Source organism: Lepidochelys olivacea, assembly GCF_965140295.1.
Source record: "Lepidochelys olivacea isolate rLepOli2 genome assembly, chromosome: 3".
Lineage (NCBI taxonomy): Eukaryota > Metazoa > Chordata > Testudines > Cheloniidae > Lepidochelys > Lepidochelys olivacea.
Window position 1 is genome coordinate 121148930 of NC_140413.1, and position 21644 is coordinate 121170573.

Consider the following 21644-nt stretch of genomic DNA (forward strand, 5'->3'; position numbering starts at 1 on the left):
CAACCCTGATATTCTAGGATTCTACGATAATGTGCATGCAGCCTCAGCCACTCATGGAAAACAGAATTGATGGGAGTGTGTGTATAAGAGAATAATTTTTAACAAGAGGTAAAATTTATTTTAGTTTCAATGGTACTACTGACATCTAATGGTAAAACATAGTAACTTTCAGCAAAGATGTTTAAGCTTTTTAAAAGGTATGTATTAAATCGCTAATACCTAATTAAATGATATGACAGCATTTACAGTTTCATAACCTTTGTTTGTGACAAACACATTACTCTTCCTTATTATTTTAACACTGGCTGAAAAATACTTTTGTTTTCTACCTGTCTTGAAGAATCACCAATTAAATTAGGTTTCAGAGTAGCAGCCGTGTTAGTCTGTATCCGCAAAAAGAAAAGGAGTACTTGTGGCACCTTAGAGACTAACAAGTTTATTAGAGCGTAAGCTTCTGTGAATAACAGCTCACTTTATCGGATGCATGCAGTGGAAAATACAGTGGGGAGATTTATATACACACAGAACATGAAACAGTGGGTCTTACCATACACACTGTAACAAGAGTGATCAGGTAAGGTGAGCTATTACCAGCAGGAAAGCAGGGGGGAAAAAACCTTTTGTAGTGACAATCAAGGTGGGCCATTTCCAGCAGTTGACAAGAACGTCTGCGGAACGGTGGGTGGGGGAATAAACATGGGGAAATAGTTTTACTTTGGGTAATGACACATCCTCTCCCAGTCTTTATTCAAGCCTAAATTAATTGTATCCAGTTTGCAAATTCATTCCAATTCAGCAGTCTCTCGTTGGAGTCTGTTTTTGAAGTTTCTTTGTTGAAGAATTGCCACTTTTAGGTCTGTAATCGAGTGACCAAAGAGATTGAAGTGTTCTCTGATTGGGTTTTTGAATGTTATAATTCTTGACTTCTGATTTGTGTCCATGGATTCTTTTACGGAGAGACTGTCCAGTTTGGCTAATGTACATGGCAGAGGGGCATTGCTGGCACATGATGGCATATATCACATTGGTAGATGTGCAGGTGAAGGAGCCTCTGACAGTGTGTCTGATGTGATTAGGCCCTATGATGATGTCCCTTGAATAGATAGGTGGACACAGTTGGCAATGAGCTTTGTTGCAAGGATAGGTTCCTGGGTTAATGTTTTTGTTGTGTGGTTGCTGGTGAGTATTTGCTTCAGGTTGGGGGGCTGTCTGTAAGCAAGGACTGGCCTGTCTCCCAAGATCTGTGAGAGTGATGGGTCGTCCTTCAGGATGGGTTGTAGATCCTTGATGATGTGTTGGAGAGGTTTTAGTTGGGGGCTGAAGGTGATGGCTAGTGGCGTTCTGTTATTTTCTTTGTTGGGCCTGTCCTGTAGTAGGTAACTTCTGGGTACTCTTCTGGCTCTGTCAATCTGTTTCTTCACTTCAGCAGGTGGGTACTGTAGTTGTAAGAAATCTTGATAGAGATCTTGTAGGTGTTTGTCTCTGTCTGAGGGGTTAGAGCAAATGTGGTTGTATCGTAGAGCTTGGCTGTAGACAATGGATCATGTGGTGTGGTCTGGATGGATCATGTGGTGTGGTCTGGATGAAAGCTGGAGGCATGTAGATAGGCATAGCGGTCAGTAGGTTTCCGGTATAGGGTGGTATTTATGTGATCATTGCTTATTAGCACCATAGTGCCCAGGAAGTGGATCTCTTGTGTGGACTGGTCCAGGCTGAGGTTGATGGTGGGATGGAAATTGTTGAAATCATGGTGGAATTCCTCAAGGCCTTCTTTTCCATGGGTCCAGATGATGAAGATGTCATCAATGTAGCGCAAGCAGAGTAGGGGCATTAGGGGACGAGAGCTGAGGAAGCGTTGTTCTAAGTCAGCCATAAAAATGTTGGCATACTGTGGGGCCATGTGGGTACCCATAGCAGTGCCGCTGATTTGAAGGTATACATTGTCCCCAGATGTGAAATAGTTATGGGTGAGGACAAAGTCAAAGTTCAGCCACCAGGTTAGCCGTGACATTACCGGGGATACTGTTCTTGACAGCTTGTAGTGCATCTTTGTGTGGAATGTTGGTGTAGAGGGCGTCTCCATCCATAGTGGCTATTCAGGGGACACCATCACAGGGCCTAATCACATCAGCCACACTGTCAGAGGCTCGTTCACCTGCACATCTACCAATGTGATATATGCCATCATGTGCCAGCAATGCCCCTCTGCCATGTACATTGGCCAAACTGGGCAGTCTCTACGTAAAAGCATCAATGGACACAAATCAGACGTCAAGAATTATAACATTAAAAAACCAGTGGTAATTCTTCAACAAAGAAATTTCAAAAACAGACTCCAACGAGAGACTGCTGAATTGGATTGAATTTGCAAACTGGATACAATTAATTTAGGCTTGAATAAAGACTGGGAGAGGATGTGTCATTACCCAAAGTAAAACTATTTCCCCATGTTTATTCCCCCCCACCCCCCGTCCACCCACCCACTGTTCCTCAGATGTTCTTGTCAACTGCTGGAAATGGCCCACCTTGATTATCACTACAAAAGGTTTTTTCCCCCCTGCTTTCCTGCTGGTAATAGCTCACCTTACCTGATCACTCTTGTTACAGTGTGTATGGTAACACCCATTGTTTCATGTTCTCTGTGTATATAAATCTCCCCACTGTATTTTCCACTGCATGCATCCAATGAAGTGAGCTGTAGCTCACGAAAGCTTATGCTCAAATAAATTTGTTAGTCTCTAAGATGCCACAAGTATTCCTTTTCTTTTTAATGAAATTAGATTGCTCTCTACATAAATTATTAATTCCTATAATTTTAGCACTGTGCATCTATCAAAACCAAATGAAAAATAATATTTTGCAAGTTAGCATTTTAAAATTTGATCTTCATTTCCCTAGAGGTTACTCTTAAGATGTTCTGACATATTATCCTTCAAAACAAACAGGATTAGATAGGGACATCACACCAAGGCACCGGTGTTGGGAGGGCTGGGGGTAAATCAGTCGTACTCTGGAGATATAGTTCTTCATGTTGGTTTATTTACAATATTTACAGAGTAGACCCTGGGAGTTTTTTTAAATGAAAAAACAAAAACAAATCCCCCCACCCAACTTCCACTGGGATACTGCCTCGTCTTATGCTGGCCCCTCCCCAAACAGAAATACACACAAGATTTCCCTTATAGAGACAAACAGCTCTTTACCTAGAAGCCTTTTCCCCATGCTCTGCACAACCTTCCTACAACTTGATTCCTTTTCCTTCCCTCCTATCCTCTCTCTCACTGGAAGAGGTTTTGAAAGGTCACAGGCTGCCCTTAATTAGCCTCAGATGTCCATAATTAACCTGAGGTAACCTCTTTCAGTTCACAGAAAACAGGGCTTTAGCCATTCTAAGATCGATATACATGCCCCGTTCCAGACCATCAGGTCTGACTTAGAAAGACAAGGTGGGTGAGGTAATCTCTTTTATTGAACCAACTTCTGTTGGTGAGAGAGACAAGACACAGGTCTGACTTTGTCTTGATAGCCATGCTGAGTCTTAAAGTGAAATAAATGTGGAGGGATTAAGATGTGAGGAATTTACATTCCTGTTCTGAGATTAAAAATATTAGGATAATAGTATACTGTATTGCGGAATGAAAACATGCAAGTTAGTTTTAGCAAATGTTTCTGTCTATTAGTGTGAAGTTAATATAGTCCTGTCCCTCCTCCCCCAATCACAGCCCCTTGTACGAGGTGTCAGGCAGCAGTACTTTTTCAATTTAAAAGACCTGCACTTGGGCTGGTTATATAGAAATGCAACCCCAATGCTGAACTGAACACTGTACAGAATTTCACTCACACCCTTCTGTAGTTTGTTAGTAGTAACCTCTCTGCATTTTTCTTTAGTCAAGTAAGCTATGTCAATACTTTAAAAAATTATTTTAGGCTTTGCTAATCTTATTGTTTGGTATCCTTCACCAAGGCTAGTGTATGAGATTTGTAAATAGCTATGAACACATCTTTTGACTAGGCCAACTGTTTATCGGCCATTACCTGATTACTAGATGTTTGGTTTAGTCTTCACTTAGCTTCACGCTCCTGAGTTTCTGTTTGATGTAATGCTTCTGTCTGAACAGAGCCTCGATGAGATGTTTCTGTTTGCCCAGCAGGCTGGCCAGATGCTTCTGGCTGATCAAATGCATCTAACCTCTTGTTAACCACCTCACGAATCAGTGCTGAAATGACAAATGTAGTTACTATAGGGCAGAACAGAAATTTTTATGGATAAAAAAAATGCAATATTTAGAGATGATTTTATACATTATTATATTATTGATTGACTCACAGGGCAACAGTGAAATGTAATAGTAAATGCACAAAATTTTACCTGAGATTGTGATATATGCTTAGCCAAATTAGTTCTAGTTACCTCAAGGTAATTATTTTAAAAGGTTCTGTTCAGCTGTTTCATTATCCCCCTTCTCTTATCTCTGTTCCTTCATGACTGCTGGAGCAGGTCACAATGCCAGGAACCAGTGCTAGTGAGGGGACAGTAAATATTGAAGGCAAGGGATCCCTCCAAAGCAAGAAGAATCTAACATATATGTCTGGAGAGCAGTGCAGTTGAAGATCACTTTCACTGAAACAAAAGCAGCAGCAAAATAATACTGTTTATTCCCTTAAAGATCAATAAATATCACAAACTGTGGGATCCCACTTTAAAAAAAATTGAATAATAAATGTAACAAATGAAAATAACCCAAAAATTAACCATAAAAGGTTTTTATTTTTAAAATAATACAGAAAATGGAACAATATAGAGGTGCCAATAACAGCTCCATAGTTATGACTGAGTTGAGTGTTGCACTTAAAGAAGATTCACCCTCTCTGTTATGTATCCTCCCCAAAACTGTAGCACTTACTCTGTGAGTACAGAATAAATTTTCTTTGAATTTAGAAGTAAATCCATTAAATAAATTTCCAACTTAAAATTAATTTAAAAAATGAATCCCATGAGAAATGAAGCACTCTATTTGATCTTTTATTTTTGTCCCAAATGGTCTCAGCTCATGCATTATCTATCTGCACAAAAACCGGGAGACAGATGATTTTTAGTAGATCTGATGCAATGGGTAATTTTTGAAAACAACAGACCTACTAAACACTGAAGGCAGGTGGAGAAAAACTAGGGTGGTGCAACGGAATGTAGAGGGCAGGAGGGCAAAGTAACTGTTAACCGGTCAGCATGCTCCAGCTACTTTGCACTGCTGTAACGTGGTGCAAAGCAGCTAGAACACATTTCGGGCCAGATCCACCAAATTTAAAAGCAAATTAAAAAAAAAAAAAATTAAGATGGATACTACATATCTTCCAGTCATTAGTATATCACATGGCAACATTCTCTTTGGGGTGCTTGTTGAGTGTTCATGGATGAACTTTTTAATAAAAAAAATTCCCCATTCAAAATTTCATTAGTAAAGGGATAAGTTTGAGAAATACATATCGGTAATTTAGGGTAAAATACATAAGAGGAAAGTTGTAACTATCAAAGAAATAAGGTCTATATCATAGACCGAAGAAATTCAGAATTCAACTAAATTTTAAATCAAAAGTCAAGGTATAGAAATGCACAGTTAGGGTACTCAAACAACCTTCTTAAGTCTGACTTGCAGTGACACCATAAGGATGAAACATATGCAAAAAAGGATGAATGTGTGTTTAAAAATAATTTTAATCTAATCTGGGACCACACACTGAGATGCATTAATTATAACTGTAAGATTATTGCCTGGTTTAAGATTGGTGCTTTAACTGCAACCTGTAAAGGTAGACATTTTAAAAAATACTGTTAAGCTCTGATGAGCCAATCAAGAATCAGAGACTGGTTCATTTATCTGATTAATTACTGTTTTAGTTCAGGGGAAAGTCCAGTATTATTGATTGCTAAGGAGCCAAGCAGATGTCTCCATGAAAAATCTGATTGATTTACACTGTTCCAGACTGCCATATTGTTTATGTCTAAAATTAATAGTGGAAAGTTACTAGCCACATGACTTTTCAACCAATCATGACCAAGAATTTTTCTTCTGTTCTTATTATTTCATTTAGAATGACCACATTGCTACATGGTTGGGATAACTTATACATGTGAGGCCACCAGGCCTTGTGTTATGTACAGGAGGCCTTAAACAATGTATATGCTTTTCAATTTGAGGAACAAAAGAGCCTTCAGTTTGTTCAATGGAAAACTAAATACAGTAAAAGCTTTGGTATCCAGCATGTTGGGAAAATGGGAGGTGCCAGTAAGTCAAAAATTTTGGTTAACTAAGAGGGAGGGAGTTTGGCTGCAGGAGTGGGCTCAGGGCTGGGGGTTGGGGTGTGGGAGAGGGTGCAGGGCGTGGGCTCTGGGAGGGGGTTTGGGTTGCAAGGGAGCTCGGGGTGGGGGTTGGGGCACAGGAGGGGTTTCAGGGTGCTGGATCTGTCGGCGCTCACCTTGGGCAGCTCTCCACAAGCGGTGACATGTCTCTCCTGCTCCTAGGCAGAGGGGCGGCAAGGTGGCTCCGCACGCTGCCTCCACCCGTAGGTTCCACCCCTGCAGCTGGTTCCTGGCCAATGGGAGATGTGGAGCCAGTGCTTGGGGCAGTGCACGGAGCCTCTGTGGCCATTCATCCACCTAAGAGCAGCAGGGACATGTAGCTACTTCTGGGGAGCCACACGGAGACAGGTAGGGAGCCTGCCAGCCCCACGCCAACTGGACATTTCTGATATCCATTAAAAGCCAGTTTCGAGAGCTTTCCGGTTGGTAACACAGCTTCTACTGTACAAGAACATAGTTTCATTGTCTGTGAAATAAATGAGGAATATAAACTATGTAAATGAAAAAAGAAAACAAAATTAATATTCATTAACCACTCCACTTCTCCTGAACATAACAGGAACCTCTCTGTCAGAGACATTCCACATATGTTTTGTACTACCAGTAGAGATGTGCTGCTGAAACACGCCTGGTATTTCTATTTTTTTCACTTGACCAATAATTACAAAACAACAATATAAAATGGGTCTGGGAATTGTCCAACAGTCAGGTGATTAAAAAAAAGAAAATGGTAAAATACATCCCCATTTGGACAATTGCAAATGTTGTTAAAATATCCTCTGCTTCTTTATTTCACGATAATCCTGCAGTTTTGACTGAAAAAAGTTAAGCAGGGTATATTATATTCCATGACTTTGTAACTTACTGTCAAGCATTGTCCTTCCCAGAATCTTCTTCTCCAATGTCTGATCTACTTCTGCCATCACCCATGGAAGAAATTCTTTCTCAACATCTGTAAGATTTGTGGAGAGAAAGCAAGACAAAGTATTTTTATTAATGATGTGTTATAACAGGAGTGGGCAAACTACGGCCTGGGGGCCACATCCAGCCCTTCAGACGTTTTAATCTGGCCCTCGAGCTCCAGCCAGGGTCCGGGGCTTGTCCTGCTCCATGTGTGCCATGGCTCTGCACAGCTCCCAGAAGCAGCATCATGTCCCCACTCCGGCTCCTATGTGTAGGCAGTGGTGAGCTGGAGCCAGTTAGCAGTGGTGAGCTGGAACCAGCTGTTACATTTAGAAGCCCTTTTAGAACCTCAGGGTTTAGCTGATCGCCATATTTGGGGTCGGGAAGGAATTTTCCTCCAGGGCAGATTGGAAGAGGCCCTGGTGGTTTTTCGCCTTCCTCTGTAGCATGGGGCACGGGTCACTTGCTGGAGGATTCTCTGCTCCTTGAAGTCTTTAAACTACGATTTGAGGACTTCAATAGCACAGATATAGGTGTGAGGTTTTCTGCAGGAGTGGTGGGTGAAATTCTTTGGCCTGCGTTGTGCAGGAGGTCAGACTAGATGATCATAATGGTCCCTTCTGATCTAAAATCTATGAAAAAAAAAAAACAGTTGTCCCACGGGACAACCGGTTCTAAAAGGGCTTCGAAATTTAGCAACCAGCCAAAAGTGGTGCCAGGGCTGGAGCACCCACGGGGAAAATTTGGTGGGTGCAGAGCACCCACCGGCAGCTCCTCACCCCATGCCCGGCCTCAGCGTACTTCCGCTCCGCCTCCTCCCCTGAATGCGCCGCCCTGCTCTGCTTCTCCATCCCCCACTCCAGTTTCCCGCGAATCAGCTGTTTTGCGCGGAAAGCCAGGGGTGGGGCTGAGAAGCAAGCGGCGGCTTCGCGCTCAGGCCCAGGGAGATGGAGGTGGAGAGGAGGTGAGCTGGGGCGGAGGGGCGCGAGGAGGGCTGCCTGCACCGCAGCAGGTAACCTGGTGGGCCCACAGGGGAACTGCTCCCCACCCCAGCTCACCTCCGCCTTCCTGTGCCTGAGCTCGAAGCCACCGCCTGCTTCTCAGCCCTCCCGGCTTCCCGCGTGAACAGCTGATTTGTGGGAATCGGGGGTGGGGTGGGTGGAGAAGCAGAGGCGGAGCGGAGGTGAGCTGGGGCCAGGTGCGGAGCTGCCGATGGGTGCTCTGCACCCACCAAATTTTCCCGGTGGGGGCTCCAGCCCCAGAGCACCCACAGAGTCGGTGCCTAAGGTGTCACTTTTGATGTGATCAGTGGGGGGAGAGGCCGCTCCCCCTGCTCCCCCCCTAGCTTTGCTACCCGGCCCCTAGGAGCCAGAGGGACCTGCCGGATGCTTTCTGGGAGCCGCCCCAGGTAAGCACCACTGGGAGTCCCCACCTCACCCCCCGGCAGATCCCTCTGGCTTTTAGGGGCGGGGCGGGGACCAGACAATCACTATGCTCTCGAATGAATTCCCTCAGAAAAACGATAAAAGACAAAAACACCATATCTCCTGTAGGTGAACACTTTTCACAAAGCAGTCACTCTATATTTGATTGTTCAATACTCCTTCTCAAAGGAAACCAGCATAACCACCTTCAAAAGGCTAGCCTGGGAACTGAAATTCATAACTCAAAAACCATAGACTCAACAAGGACACTGGTTTTATGGCTCATTACAATAATCTGTAACACACCACACTGCCTGCTACCCTTAATTGCCCACTTCAAACCCCATCCTTATGCATAACAATCTAACCCTCAATTGCACACTTCATTTCAAATGACCACCTACAACATGTGTTACCCCTTATGCTTAACAATCTGTCCCACCTTGTATTTTGCTCAGACACTCTGATTTCCTTCCCCAGACTTGAAGAAGACCTCTGTGGAGCTCAAAAGCTTGTACCTTCTACCAACAGAAGTTGGTCCAATAATAGATATTACCTCATCTATCTTGTCTCTATTATATCCTGGGACCAGCATGGCTATAAGCAACACAGCAAACAAACTTTAACAGGGTTTTTAAATGATTCTCAAAAAATCTGAACTCTTTGAATGTCCCACTTTATCACACCTACAGCTCACGCCTATGTTTGTCTGTGTCCCCATTAACTTTCACTTTCCATTTAAATTAAGTTGCAAGTTTTTAATGCATTGAATTTAGCTCTTTTCAATAAAACATAATTATTAGCTATTGTTGTCACAAATAGGATCTAGTTGCATATGAATGACCAGCTATGTTAGTTTTAAAATTGACTTTTTAAAAACAATACCAAATATGCCCAGTCACAAATGTAAATAATGAATGAAATGTAGTTTTATTGTTTACATCTGGATAACCAATACTAAATGATAGAAGGATTGTAAACTTCTTAAGTTATTGTGAATTTTATGGTTATTTTATGTTTTAGATTTAGGGCTGTCTATTAATCGCAGTTAACTCATGCGATTAACTCAAAAAAATTAATTGTGATTAAATCGCAGTTTTAATCACACTGTCAAACAATAGAATACCAATTGAAATGATATATTTTGAATGTTTTTCTACATTTTCATATAGTATCCTGTGTTGTAATTGAAATCAAAGTGTATATTTTTATTACAACTATTTGCACTATAAAAATGATAAATGAAAGAAATAGTATTTTTCAGTTCACCTCATACAAGTACTGTTGTGCAATCTCTTTGTTGTGACAGTTCAACTTACAAATATAGGTTTTTTTGTGTTATGTAACTGCACTCAAAAACAAAACAATGTAAAACTTCAGAGCCTACAAGTCCACTCAGTCCCACTTCTTGTTCAGCCAATCACTAAGACAAATACGTTTGTTTACATTTACGGGAGATAATGCTGCCCACTTCTTATTTACAATATCACCTGAAAGCGAGAACAGGCATTTGCATGATACTTCTGCAGCTGGCATTGCAAGTTATTTATGTGCCAGGTACGCTAAACATTTGTAGGCCCCTCATGCTTCGGCCACCATTCCAGAGGACATGCTTCCATGCTGACGACGCTCATTAAAAAAATAATGCGGTAATTAAATTTGTGACTGAACTCCTTGAGGGAGAATTGTATGTCCCCTGTTCTGCTTTACCCGCATTTTGCCATATATTTCATGTTATAGCAGTCTCGTATGATGACCAAGTACATGTTGTTCATTTTAAGAACACTTTCACTGCAGATTTGACAAAGTGCAAAGAAGGTACCAATGTGAGATTTCTAAAGATAGCTACAGCACTCGACTAAAGGTTTAAGAATCTGAAGTGCCTTCCAAAATCTGAGAGGGATGAGGTGTGGAGCATGCTTTCAGAAGTTTTAAAAGAGCAGCACTCCGATGCGGAAACTACAGAACCCAAACCACCAAAAAAGAAAATCAACCTCCTGCTGGTGGTATCGGACTCAGATAATGAAAACGAACATGCATCGGTCTGCACTGCTTTGGATTGTTATCAAGGAGAACCCAACATCAGCATGGACGCATGTCCTGCAGAATGGTGGTTGAGGCATGAAGGGACATATGAATCTATAGCACAACTGACACGAAAATATCTTACGACGCTGGCTACAACAGTGCTATGAGAACACCTATTCTCACTTTCAGGTGACACTGTGAACAAGTGGGCAGCATTATCTTCTGCAAACATAAACAAACTTGTTTGAGTGATTGGCTAAACAAGAAGTAAAACTGAGTGGATTTGCAGGCTGTAAAATTTTACTTTTTTTTATTTTTGAATGTAGTTTTTTTGTACATAATTCTACGTAAGTTCAGCTTACATGCAAAAGAGATTGCACGACAGTACTTGTATTAGGTGACCTGAAAAATACTATTTATTTTGTTTTTATACAGTACAAATACTTGTAATCAAAAATAAATATAAAGCGAGCACGGTACACTTTGTATTCTGTGTTGTAATTGAAATCAGTGTATTTGAAAATATTTAAATAAATAGTATTCTATTTTGTTTAACAATGCGATTAACCATATGATTAATCGCTATTAATGTTTTTAATTGCACGATTTATTGCAATTAATTTTTTAATCGCTTGACAGCCCTAGTTAGATTACATGCTTCCTGTAAAGAAAAAAAAAAAATAGTACAAACCTCTTTCTACAGGATCATAGAAATATCCACTCTCACGAAGACTACTGAAGACTGAAGGAATGAGATCAGCCAGGTAACGCTGAGCAAATGCCCTTGCTGCAATTTTCTCTGAAGTCTCCTTATGCTTTTGAAGCAATTGTGACTGTTGATTTTTGCGACGTTCCTGTCAAAAGAACATTATATGTAAAATTTCCAGCCTTTTAGCTGTTAATTACAAAATCCAAAAAAGAGAATATTAATAAAATTTGAATTTTTAAAACACAAAACAGGCATATAAACTGGGGGAGGTCAATTGTTCCTTTGATAAGTACACATGACTCATATGGGGTCCACCTGTGTGTACACAGACCTTTCAGGTGGACAAAAATGTTTTTTAAAATGGACAAATTATATTCAAAACTGCTAATGCCTAAAACCACATTATTCACAGCCATTTCAGCAAAATGGTTCCCTTTGTTCTTACTTTTTTTATATTTGGTACATCTGTGATTTTGCATTTGCTGGCTTCATGCCCTTCTCTGGTACCTCAGCATGAACTGGGCTAATGACATGAAAATCCCTCTTGTTGATAAAGCAGGGAGTCTGCTTTTGGGGTGGGGAAAGGCAAATCTGGTTTTACTTAAAGATTTTCTAAAGTTTTCAGCGTTCTCATTTTCTGTTCTATTTAGTATAAAATAACAGTATTAAAAATACAAATAAAACTGCTGAATGTTAAACAAAAATAGTCACTATTGATCAGAGCTCCCCAAGGGAAGAACCACAGGCAAAGTCCAGGTGGACATGCTGGGTAAGCACAATCAATACACAGGGGTACTGTAGATGAGGACTTTGTCTATAAGTGGAAGAACTGTGGAATTCCACCCAAGAGACAGTAAGGGCATGAGAATTGACATCTTATGGGGTGCACTCAGGGAGACCAGAGAAGGAAAAAGAGATGCAGCTAGTCCTGCAACCATGACTATCGCTGCCACTTTGGGCTGTCTGAGGATCTCTGGCTCTTTTGCTTGCAGCTAGAGGATCTAAGCATTTTAAAAAAGATTAGGTCTAAAAAATTTTACTACGATATATGGTGTAATTTTCCAAATATTGTCCTTTGTTTCCAAAAAATGCTTATTGCTGAGAAGTTAAACATTCTGATGACTGGGCATTTTAATATACCTCATTTGAAAGACCACGAAAGAAGTGTTTGCACACTCAGGATTTTGTGTATTAAGAAGTTGGATGTTTTCTTTTTCATTTTAGAGCACTGCAAGCATTCATTTAAGAGGTATTGTTGTGGAAACCTCCAGTTAACTGCTTGAATAATTATTTTATCAGATACATAAGGCAAAATGAAGTCAGGTTCTGTACTATGTATGAGGTACGTTTCTGTTAAGTGGTTACATTCCAGTTTGAATATCAGTACTTTACAGAAACCACAACATTATGCTGATATATGGAAACTACTAAAAAAAGCAGCAGTAAAGGCATTAAATCGAGCTATTTTTATAATTGTCTAACCTGACATTGCCCCTTTAAGTTAATCAAATTTATTTTAGGTTTTGTCTTTGTCTTCCAGTGGTGTAAAGCCAAATGAATACAAGCTTGCAGAAGACCAAAGGTCAAGACACTGAGTCTTAGACATCGCTGGACTGCGCTATTGTATCGATACCTTTTCCTCTCTGTGTCGCCTCTCCTGCTCCTCAAGGCGTTGTACTTCAGCAAGCTCAGCATTGCGTAATTCCTCATATGCATACTGATGTGCCCGCAGATTGGCCAGCTCCTCTTCTTCCATGACTTCTAGCAAAGCTTGTTCAATGATTTTTCCAATCAAAACTTCTAGCATTGGTTTGACTTCAATGTCAAAGTCAAACAGCTGAGGATGAAAGCAAATTAAACAGAGATTTATGCATCCAGGTCCCAATCAATTTAAAGTCTTACCAAGGTGAACAGAAATGCTTACATCTGCAATAGCTGGCAAGGTTGCTGGTGTCTAACACAGGGCTGGGAAGACAGTTTTGTACAGTTGTAATGTTACCAGCTGTGGCAAGGAATGTGTGAAACTCTGAACTCAGAATGGGGCAAAAAGAGAAGGAAAGGATAAGGTGCTATTTGGGAGATGGGAAGTACCAGATCATATGGAGGACTTAGGTTAGTTCACAGGTTTAACAAAAGCTTTCCTCCAGTCCTCACTAAGTGATGTGTATGATCCAGACTAAATACCAGTAAACATGAATACTGGTAGTTCTGTCATTCACTTCCCTCCTCTAATGGTAGTTCCTGCCACCTCAGCAGCTCAGCCTCTCTCTCTGTCTGAAACCCTTTTAGGCTCCCCTCTCTTTAAGAAAGCATCCATAGCAACATGCAATAGGTCTAAGTCTGTCTGGTGGGCGTAATTAACAGACCAGTTCAAAACACAGTCACTTTTGGGGCCCCCAGTCAGAGGCAGAAGGCTAGACTGGACCCAAACCATGCTCACATACACATCCCTAGTCCCCTCATGCTGCATTTTATTATTCAGACATGCAGAGAATTTCTGAATGTTTTAATTTTTACTGCAAATAAGTAAAATAATAGCATTCGGGGAGAGGCATTTTCCTTAACATTATCATTATCCTCACAGTAAAGTACTTTAGACATTATAGGGAATTTTTAATCTCTCTACCAAGAGTAGGTCCTCCATGTTTCTGAATTGTTACTCAACTGAGTTCAACTCTTCATTTTGTATCACAAACTTATTTCATACATAAGAAATCTTGCTATGGTTGCAGACCAAAATTTGCATTTGTACCTCTCCTTCTTCTATCTGTGTGGCCACATCTTTCCCTGTTTTGGCTGGGATGAAGAGTGGAGTAGGTGGTCTGTCCAGAAAAGCATCTGTTTGACACTCCACATCAACCTCTATTATGCGGTCACCAAGCTCTTCCAGATACAACTCTATGAAGCAATAGTATGATGAATACTGTATGTAGGTTCTGTTTTGCACAAAAAGCCAAGGTGGCAAACTAATTGTTAACAGAGGTAAATTATCATATCAAAATAATGTACAATAAAATGATTACTACAAAGTTAAAGACTCAATGTAATATTTACACCCATTTTTCTGTGTAGGAACTACCATTATCATATTGTCCATAGTGTCTGATATATTTAATGGGATATGATTCATAAACTGATATTTCATTTGTCAGATTTCAGAAGTTGATGAGGTGATTTTGATAAAGTGTAGACTATCAGGTTTTAGCTCACTTTGTGAAATACTGTTCCAGGTGGAGTTAATTCTGATAAAGCAAGTTAAAAGAGAGGCCACAGATAGCTTTCTACTAACAGCTATGTTTAAAATGTGTGTGTGTTTTAATTCTCCATGGTATGTTCATTCTGAGAGGCACTGGCTAAGTGGATGAGACTAGGTCTGCTGTATTGAGACCTGAGTTCTCCTTCTAGCTTTTCAGAAATAACCTTCAGATAAATGAGAATCTGAGCAGTTTCACATCTGTAAAATGTGTGTGTGGCAGGGAAGGGCGGAGATACAAGACCTTGCTCAGTAATAAGGGCTGGGAAGTGTACAAGGTTATTAACACTATTCAGTGGATAAAGTAAGAGATTAGAACTAATAGTGTCACGGCTTTCAGATCAGGGCACTTTCCCGTGGGTCAAAAGGAATTTAAATGGGGGAAAAGCCATTTCTGCTGCAATTGGGAAACAGGAGGGCAGGATGCTCACTTGAGCCTGGGAGCATGTTCACTGCAGCTGGAAAATTCAGAAAATTAAGAAAAAGTGTCCTGTGAGCATGTGCAAATGGCATTTTTCCCAAAGTGTACAGCTAAGCCAAATCTGAACAGATTTTCAGAGGCAGCGAAAGGCACTGCACTGACCTGAAAGCTATTCTCTTGCCAAATTTTAAGTTCCTGCTCCAAACCACTGAGGACTAAAAAAAGATGTTGTTTTTCTTTATGTATTTTCCTAACAGTAACCTTATTTTTGGAAATGGCTCCACAATTTTTGCCCAAACTTTCAAAAAAAAAAAAATTCTCCCTGAGCCAGATACCAAACATGGAAAATGTCAGCCTGAATGGATAAATTTGTTAAAGTTGTAAACAATTGAAAACAGGATGTTATAATCGGAAGGGACGGACAATCTTAACTACAGAGTTTACTATCAGCTCCTCCTACAATACTAATAACAAAGTGAATTAAACTAAGTATGTTAATATCGATCAATGAAAAGTTTTTTGTTTTTAATATTAGATCAAGATTTTTTTCAACATTTTACCTGTCTGCACATCAACATGCTTTCTCCCCTCTACAGGCTCTGGAGTTCTTGAGTGAAGCTGCTCTTTTGCTCGTTTTCTGGCAAGTGCTTTCCTGTGAGCCTCTCGCTGTCTCTGGATCTCAAGAGGGTCAGGCTGAGCAGTCTGAGGTTTGATACAAAAAGTTTCTTAGTTTTGCAGGGAAAAATTCCAGCACAAATTGTACAAAAAGTTACTACTAAATTTCTAAATAAGTGATTTTTAAAAATTTCTACAAATCAAATAATATAGATCAGCTGTAAGATATGGCCCCTGCAAAGACTTCCACAGCTTCTTAACTTTACATACTGTGAGTAGTCCCATGGACTTCAGTGCATAAAATTAAACGGGTGTGTAAATCTTTGCAGGATAGGGGGCTAAGGAAGTAGTGTGCTAGCTACACTAAATTGCTATTTGGAAATATCCAATAGCTTAAAGTGTGGTTCTATTTTGAAAAATAAGCTGTGTAAAAATGGCATGAGTTTACTGACAGACCTGCTCTCTGAAATTTTTCAATCATGCCTGCCAGCTTACTTTACTGTCTAAAGCAAGTCTTTACTCTAGTTAGCAGAGCATAGCCTAGACAGCTATGAGGGTGAAAAGGATTCTGTTCTAGGTTGCATATTGTCAACAGAATTGTTTACTAACTTCTGATTTCCGAATCTTTATTGTTGGTGAAGGGTGAGCCAGAAGGTACCCATGATTTTTAGATTCAATATTGCATTTGCAGAATTGTCAGTTAGGAAATCATTTTTTAAACTTTATAAACAAAGCAAATTTGATATGTAATCAGAAAGAGATAATAACCATGGAACCATTTTCACAAAGTCACTTTTGAGTACAGTGGTCCTTTAAATCCAAAAGTTGATCTACTCTTAAAAGTGATCTGTTGGAGAACATTCTCTGGAAACTAAATATCTCTAAAATATTAATCAGAAATATCACAAGACCTTGAATGCCTCTGCTTCAAATAGGCATTGCTTGTGAACACTAGGCCCTGTAGGCATGCGACAATTCTCTATAAAGGGCTAGAACATTTCCACCTAAACCAAATGGAACCAGATTGCTTGTACTTAAAATTAAAAAGGTCATAGAGCAGTTTTTAAACTAAGGGCTGGGGGAAAGCCGACAGGTGCGGAGGAACATGTGGCTCAGACAGAGACATCCCTTAGGGGAGGATCTATTAATGGAGATTCTCTATGTCCTAGTAAGGAGGAGAGGATGGAAGATGATAAAATATGGGTAGGATCTAATGAGAAACAGTCAACTGAAAGAGAGACCCATTCAATCACATCACGTAATGGCAGACAGCTAAAAAGTGACAAGTTTTTAAAGTGCTTATATACAAATGCTAGAAATGGGCGAATTAGAGTGCCTCATATTAAATGAGGATATTGATTTAATAGGCATCACAGAAACTTGGTGGAATGAGGATAATCAATGGGACACAATAATACCAGGGTACAAAATATATCAGAAGGACAGAACAGGTCATGCTGGTGGGGGAGTTGCACTATATGTGAAAGAAAGCATAGAATCAAATGAAGTAAAAATCTTAAATGAACCAAACTGTACCATAGAATTTCTAGGGATAGTAATGCCGTGCTTGAATAATAAGAATATAGCAGTAGGGATACACTACTGACCACCTGACCAGGATAGTGGTAGTGATGCGAAATGCTCAGAGAGATTAGAGAGGCTATAAAAATAAAAAACTCAATAATAATGGGGGATTTCAACTATCCCCATATTGACTGGGTACATGTCAAATCAGGATGGGATGCAGAGATAAAGTTTCTTGACACCTTAAATGACTGCTTCTTGGAGCAGCTAGTCCCGGAATCCACACGAGTAGAGGCAATTCTTGATTTAGTTCTAAGTGGAGCACAGGATCTGGTCCAACATGTGAATATAGCTGGATCACTTGGTAATAGTGCCCATAATATAATTAAATGTAACATCCCTGTGGCAGGAAAAACACAACAGCAGCCCAACATGGTAGCATTTAATTTCAGAAAGGGGGACTACACAAAAATGAGGAAGTTAGTTAAACGGAAATTAAAAGATACAGTGCCAAAAGTGAAATCCCTGCAAGCTGTATGGAAACTTTTTAAAGACACCATAATAGAGGCTCAACTTAAATGTATACCCAAATTAAAAAACATAGTAAGAGAACCAAAAAATTGCCACCCTGGCTACACAACAAAGTAAAAGAAGCAGTGAGGGGCAAAGAGGCATAATTTAAAAAGTGGAAGTTAAATCCTAGTGAGGAAAACAGAAAGAAGCATAAACTCTGGTAAGTGAAGTGTAAAAATATAATTAGTAAGGCCAAAAAAGAATTTGAAGAACAGCTAGACAAAGACTCAAAAAGTAATCGCAAAAAAAAAAAATAATTTTTTTTTAAGTACATCAGAAGCAGGAAGCCTGCAAAACAACCAGTGGGGCCACTAGATGATCAAGATGCTAAAGGAGCACTCAAGAACGATAAGGCCGTTGTGGAGAAACTAAATGAATTTTTTGCATCAGTCTTCATGACTGAAGGTGTGAGGGAGATTCCCAAACCTGAGCCACTCTTTTTAGGTGACAAATCTGAGGAACTGTCCCAAAGTGGTCATTTTAACATGTTGATAGTGTCACTGTTTATCCCGATTTCTATGGTAATGGCACCACTTCACAGCTCCACATCATATCTCATCTTAACATTGACATAAGCTTTCAAATGATGTATGATGTGCATGTGTGAGGAGAGGATGTACTAAGTGTCTGCTGCTCACTTACTGGAATAATCCTGCATCTACAGGATAAGTGAGCACAAGTTAACTTAGAAACAAATATTCCCAGAGTGGTGCTAATATCACTGAGATGCTGATGAACAAACCAGGAAGTAAATAAAGTTGTGCTGGCTTATACTCAATAGCATATACACAAAAAGGAAATGAAAAAGGAGAAAACTTCTTAGTCTAAAGTTTTCCCAACACTGTTAAAAAAAATCTGAAGAGTGGAAGTTCACATGAAAATATATTACAGCATTCCTAGAAACTAAAACTGAAAAAACCCACATATTAATCCAAGTGGAGAATCCATGATTGTGCTTTATGTAAAATTAAAGTACAAATGGGTAAAAATTATTATTCTATAATAGTTCTATTAACTCTTAGTTTTTCACAAAGTTATAATAAGATTTATGTAAACAGAACCTACCCAAGGTAATGCATGAAGTGCATAAGTGTTTCCTCGTACCACTCTCCTATCATACATGAGGTTCGCATAGCGAACAGGTTCTTCCTCTCTGTAGTACATCACAGCATAAAGAAACAAAATCAACAGAGCTGGTTATGGATAGTGTCACATTGTTTTCCCCATCGGACCGTATGAACTGGAACCATAAACCCACTGAACATTAAATCCCACCAAATGAGGGTAGACCCACCCCCACCATCGTATCCACTCACTATACTCCGCATACTGAACATAGCCGTTGTGTGGATAACTTACCCCATATCTCAATGTCTGTACGCTGACCGGTTAAACTTTTACCCCTAGTCAGGGAGATTGCAGATTATTATGTAATCCTTACTCCACCAGCTCCTAAATCGAATTTTACACCCCTTGATAATCTGTACCTTATCCCCTGACAACCAGAAACTTCTATGCTTGAACTCTGTACTGTTTCTTATTTCAACATTATCTTAATAAAATTATTATCTCTGATGAGTGAGACCCAGCTGGGTGTCAATAAAGGCCTAAAGAACAAACCACACCAACAACAGGGATGCTACTTAAAGAAATTAGCCCCTGTATCCCCCTTCTTGTACATGCCCATCTCAGCTATTCACTAGGCAGGCGGCCTCTCACACTGCAGAGCTGATGCACCCTAGTCCCACGGTCCTGGCACCTCCCCAGGCCAGGCTTAGTGACAGGATGTGCCTTGGGCAGGAAGGGACAGGGTGCGGTGTGAGGGCGGGGATGCGGGGGGGCAGGGAGTACTGGGGGGGTTGGGGTATGCTGGGGGTAAGAGGGCAGGCAGGGGTTGTCAGGAGGTGCTGGGGGACTGGACAGGGGCACTGAGAGACAGGATGGGACAGGCTGAGGGGACCAGGGGTGCTGGGGCAGGGGACACTGTGGGACAGGGGGATGCTGGAGGATGGGGCAGGGGGGTGGGCAGGGGGGCGCTGGGGGATAGGATGGAGGATTCTGTGGGGACAAGTGACAGGGGGACGCTGGGGCATGGGATGGGGGCATTGGGGGACAGGATGAGGGGGCCGGGGGTGCTGAGCCAGGGGCCGCTGGGGGACGGGACGGGGACAGGGGGTGCTTCGGGGCATAGGGCGGGACCGGGGGACGGGAGGCAGGGGGCCCAGGGGGAGGAGGAGCTGGGGGATGGGACGGGAGGAGGGGCAGGGGGCACGGACGGGACGGGATGGGGGGACGAGGGGCAGGGGGCGCTGGGGGATGGGTCGGGACGAGGGGCAGGGGGCGCGAGGGGACGGGATGGGGCGGGACGAGGGGGGGCTGGGTCGGGAGGAGGAGCATGGACGGGATGGGGGGACGAGGGGCAGGGGGCGCGGGGGAGGGACGGGGCTCCCGGGGCGCGGTCGGAGCCGGGCTGGCCAGTGCGGGCTGTAGCGGGGCTGCGGGCCGGACTCACTGCTCGCTGTGTCCCGGGGCGCCCCGGTATCTCCGCCGGGCGGGCAGGGTCCGGGGGCGGCTGCAGTAGCTGTAGGTGCCGCTGGCTGCTGCCGCCACCGCCTCCTGGGTGCGCGCGGGGAGCATGGAGGCCGTGGCCATGGCCGCTGCCGGGGCGCGGGGCTCAGCCCAGCCGCCTCAGGGCCCCCGGAACAATCCGCGCTCTGTTGTTGCCCAGCGACGCGGCGTTCGCTCCTTGACAACGGTCTCCAGGATAAACTGCGACTCGGCCGGACCGGGGCACTTCCGGTTCGGGAGGCAAGCCCAGCGTGGCGCACATGCGCACTCCGCCCGTCACGCTGCACGGGGCAGCTGATGGGGGCGGGTGGGTCGCGTGTCCCTGCTGTTGCTGCTCTTTCAACTGCCCGCGCGCAGCTCTGTCTGTCCGGCTCCTTACACGTGGGGCACGCGGGCGGGTGTGCGAGGGAGAGAGATGCAGCCTGTCCCCACGATACCAGGATTATGAGTCAGGGCCTTTAAAAATCACAAAATAGGCTCAAATATTAGATTTAACAAAGAATAAATTGTTGGTGCTTTTCGTACGTATGCTGATTTTTTCCCCATCTTTAGGGGTTTCAAGCTTTTCTCAGGACGGCTAGAAACGTACATAAAAAAATAAAAGCTGAGGCTCATATAAACACCTAAATCCAGGAGCTGGGCATTAAGAAAAATATTTGTCTGATTCTCCAGTGTCTACTCCTCTGTCTGCACCTCAGGCTAATGATCCTGTCTGTGCTTCATCACTTACACAGAAACCCATTTGGTATGAGGAAGGCCTTCTTGGGTTGCCACAAAAACATGTTTTCTTGGAGCTAGTAGAAGTAGGTTTGTCCTTGTCAAGGTTCCTTCCCCTCTCTGAACTCTAGGGTAAAGATGTGGGGACCTGCATGAAAACCTCCTAAGCTGACTTTTACCAGCTTAGGTTAAAACTTCCCCAAGGTACAAACTATTTTACCCTTTGCCCTTGGACTTCGACTGCCACCACCAAACATTTATCTGGATTTATTTTTATTAGGAAAGCGTCGTTTGGAAACGTCTTTCCCCCCCAAAATCCTCCCAACCCTTGCACCCCACTTCCTGGGGAAGGTTTGATAAAAATCCTCACCAATTTGCATAGGTGACCACAGACCCAAACCCTTGGAACTTAAGAACAATGAAAAAGCATTCAGTTTTCTTACAAGAAGACTTTTAATAGAAGTAAAAAAGAATCACCCCTGTAAAATCAGGATGGTAAATACCTTACAGGGTAATTAGATTCAAAACACAGAGAATCCCTCTAGGTAAAA

The 21644-nt window shown here is 42.0% G+C and overlaps 1 protein-coding gene across 3 annotated transcripts in view; it reads right to left on the bottom strand.

Annotated features, from left to right (window-relative positions):
- Positions 1–20638, bottom strand: part of RSPH3 (radial spoke head 3) — a 33606-nt gene extending 12968 nt beyond the window's left edge. For all 3 annotated transcript variants that reach the window (XR_014710965.1, XM_084624129.1, XM_084624130.1), the window contains exons 1-8: positions 20321–20638; positions 18874–18961; positions 15657–15798; positions 14175–14320; positions 13056–13259; positions 11405–11567; positions 7224–7310; positions 4036–4217 (exon numbers count right to left, since the gene is read on the bottom strand). Coding sequence is in view for 2 of the 3 variants with exons in the window: in XM_084624129.1 (XP_084480255.1) it covers positions 4063–4217; positions 7224–7310; positions 11405–11567; positions 13056–13259; positions 14175–14320; positions 15657–15798; positions 18874–18961; positions 20321–20460 (1125 nt within the window). In the remaining variant the exon portion in view is untranslated. The remainder of the gene's footprint in view (positions 1–4035; positions 4218–7223; positions 7311–11404; positions 11568–13055; positions 13260–14174; positions 14321–15656; positions 15799–18873; positions 18962–20320) is intronic.
- Positions 20639–21644: the final 1006 nt, after the last annotated feature.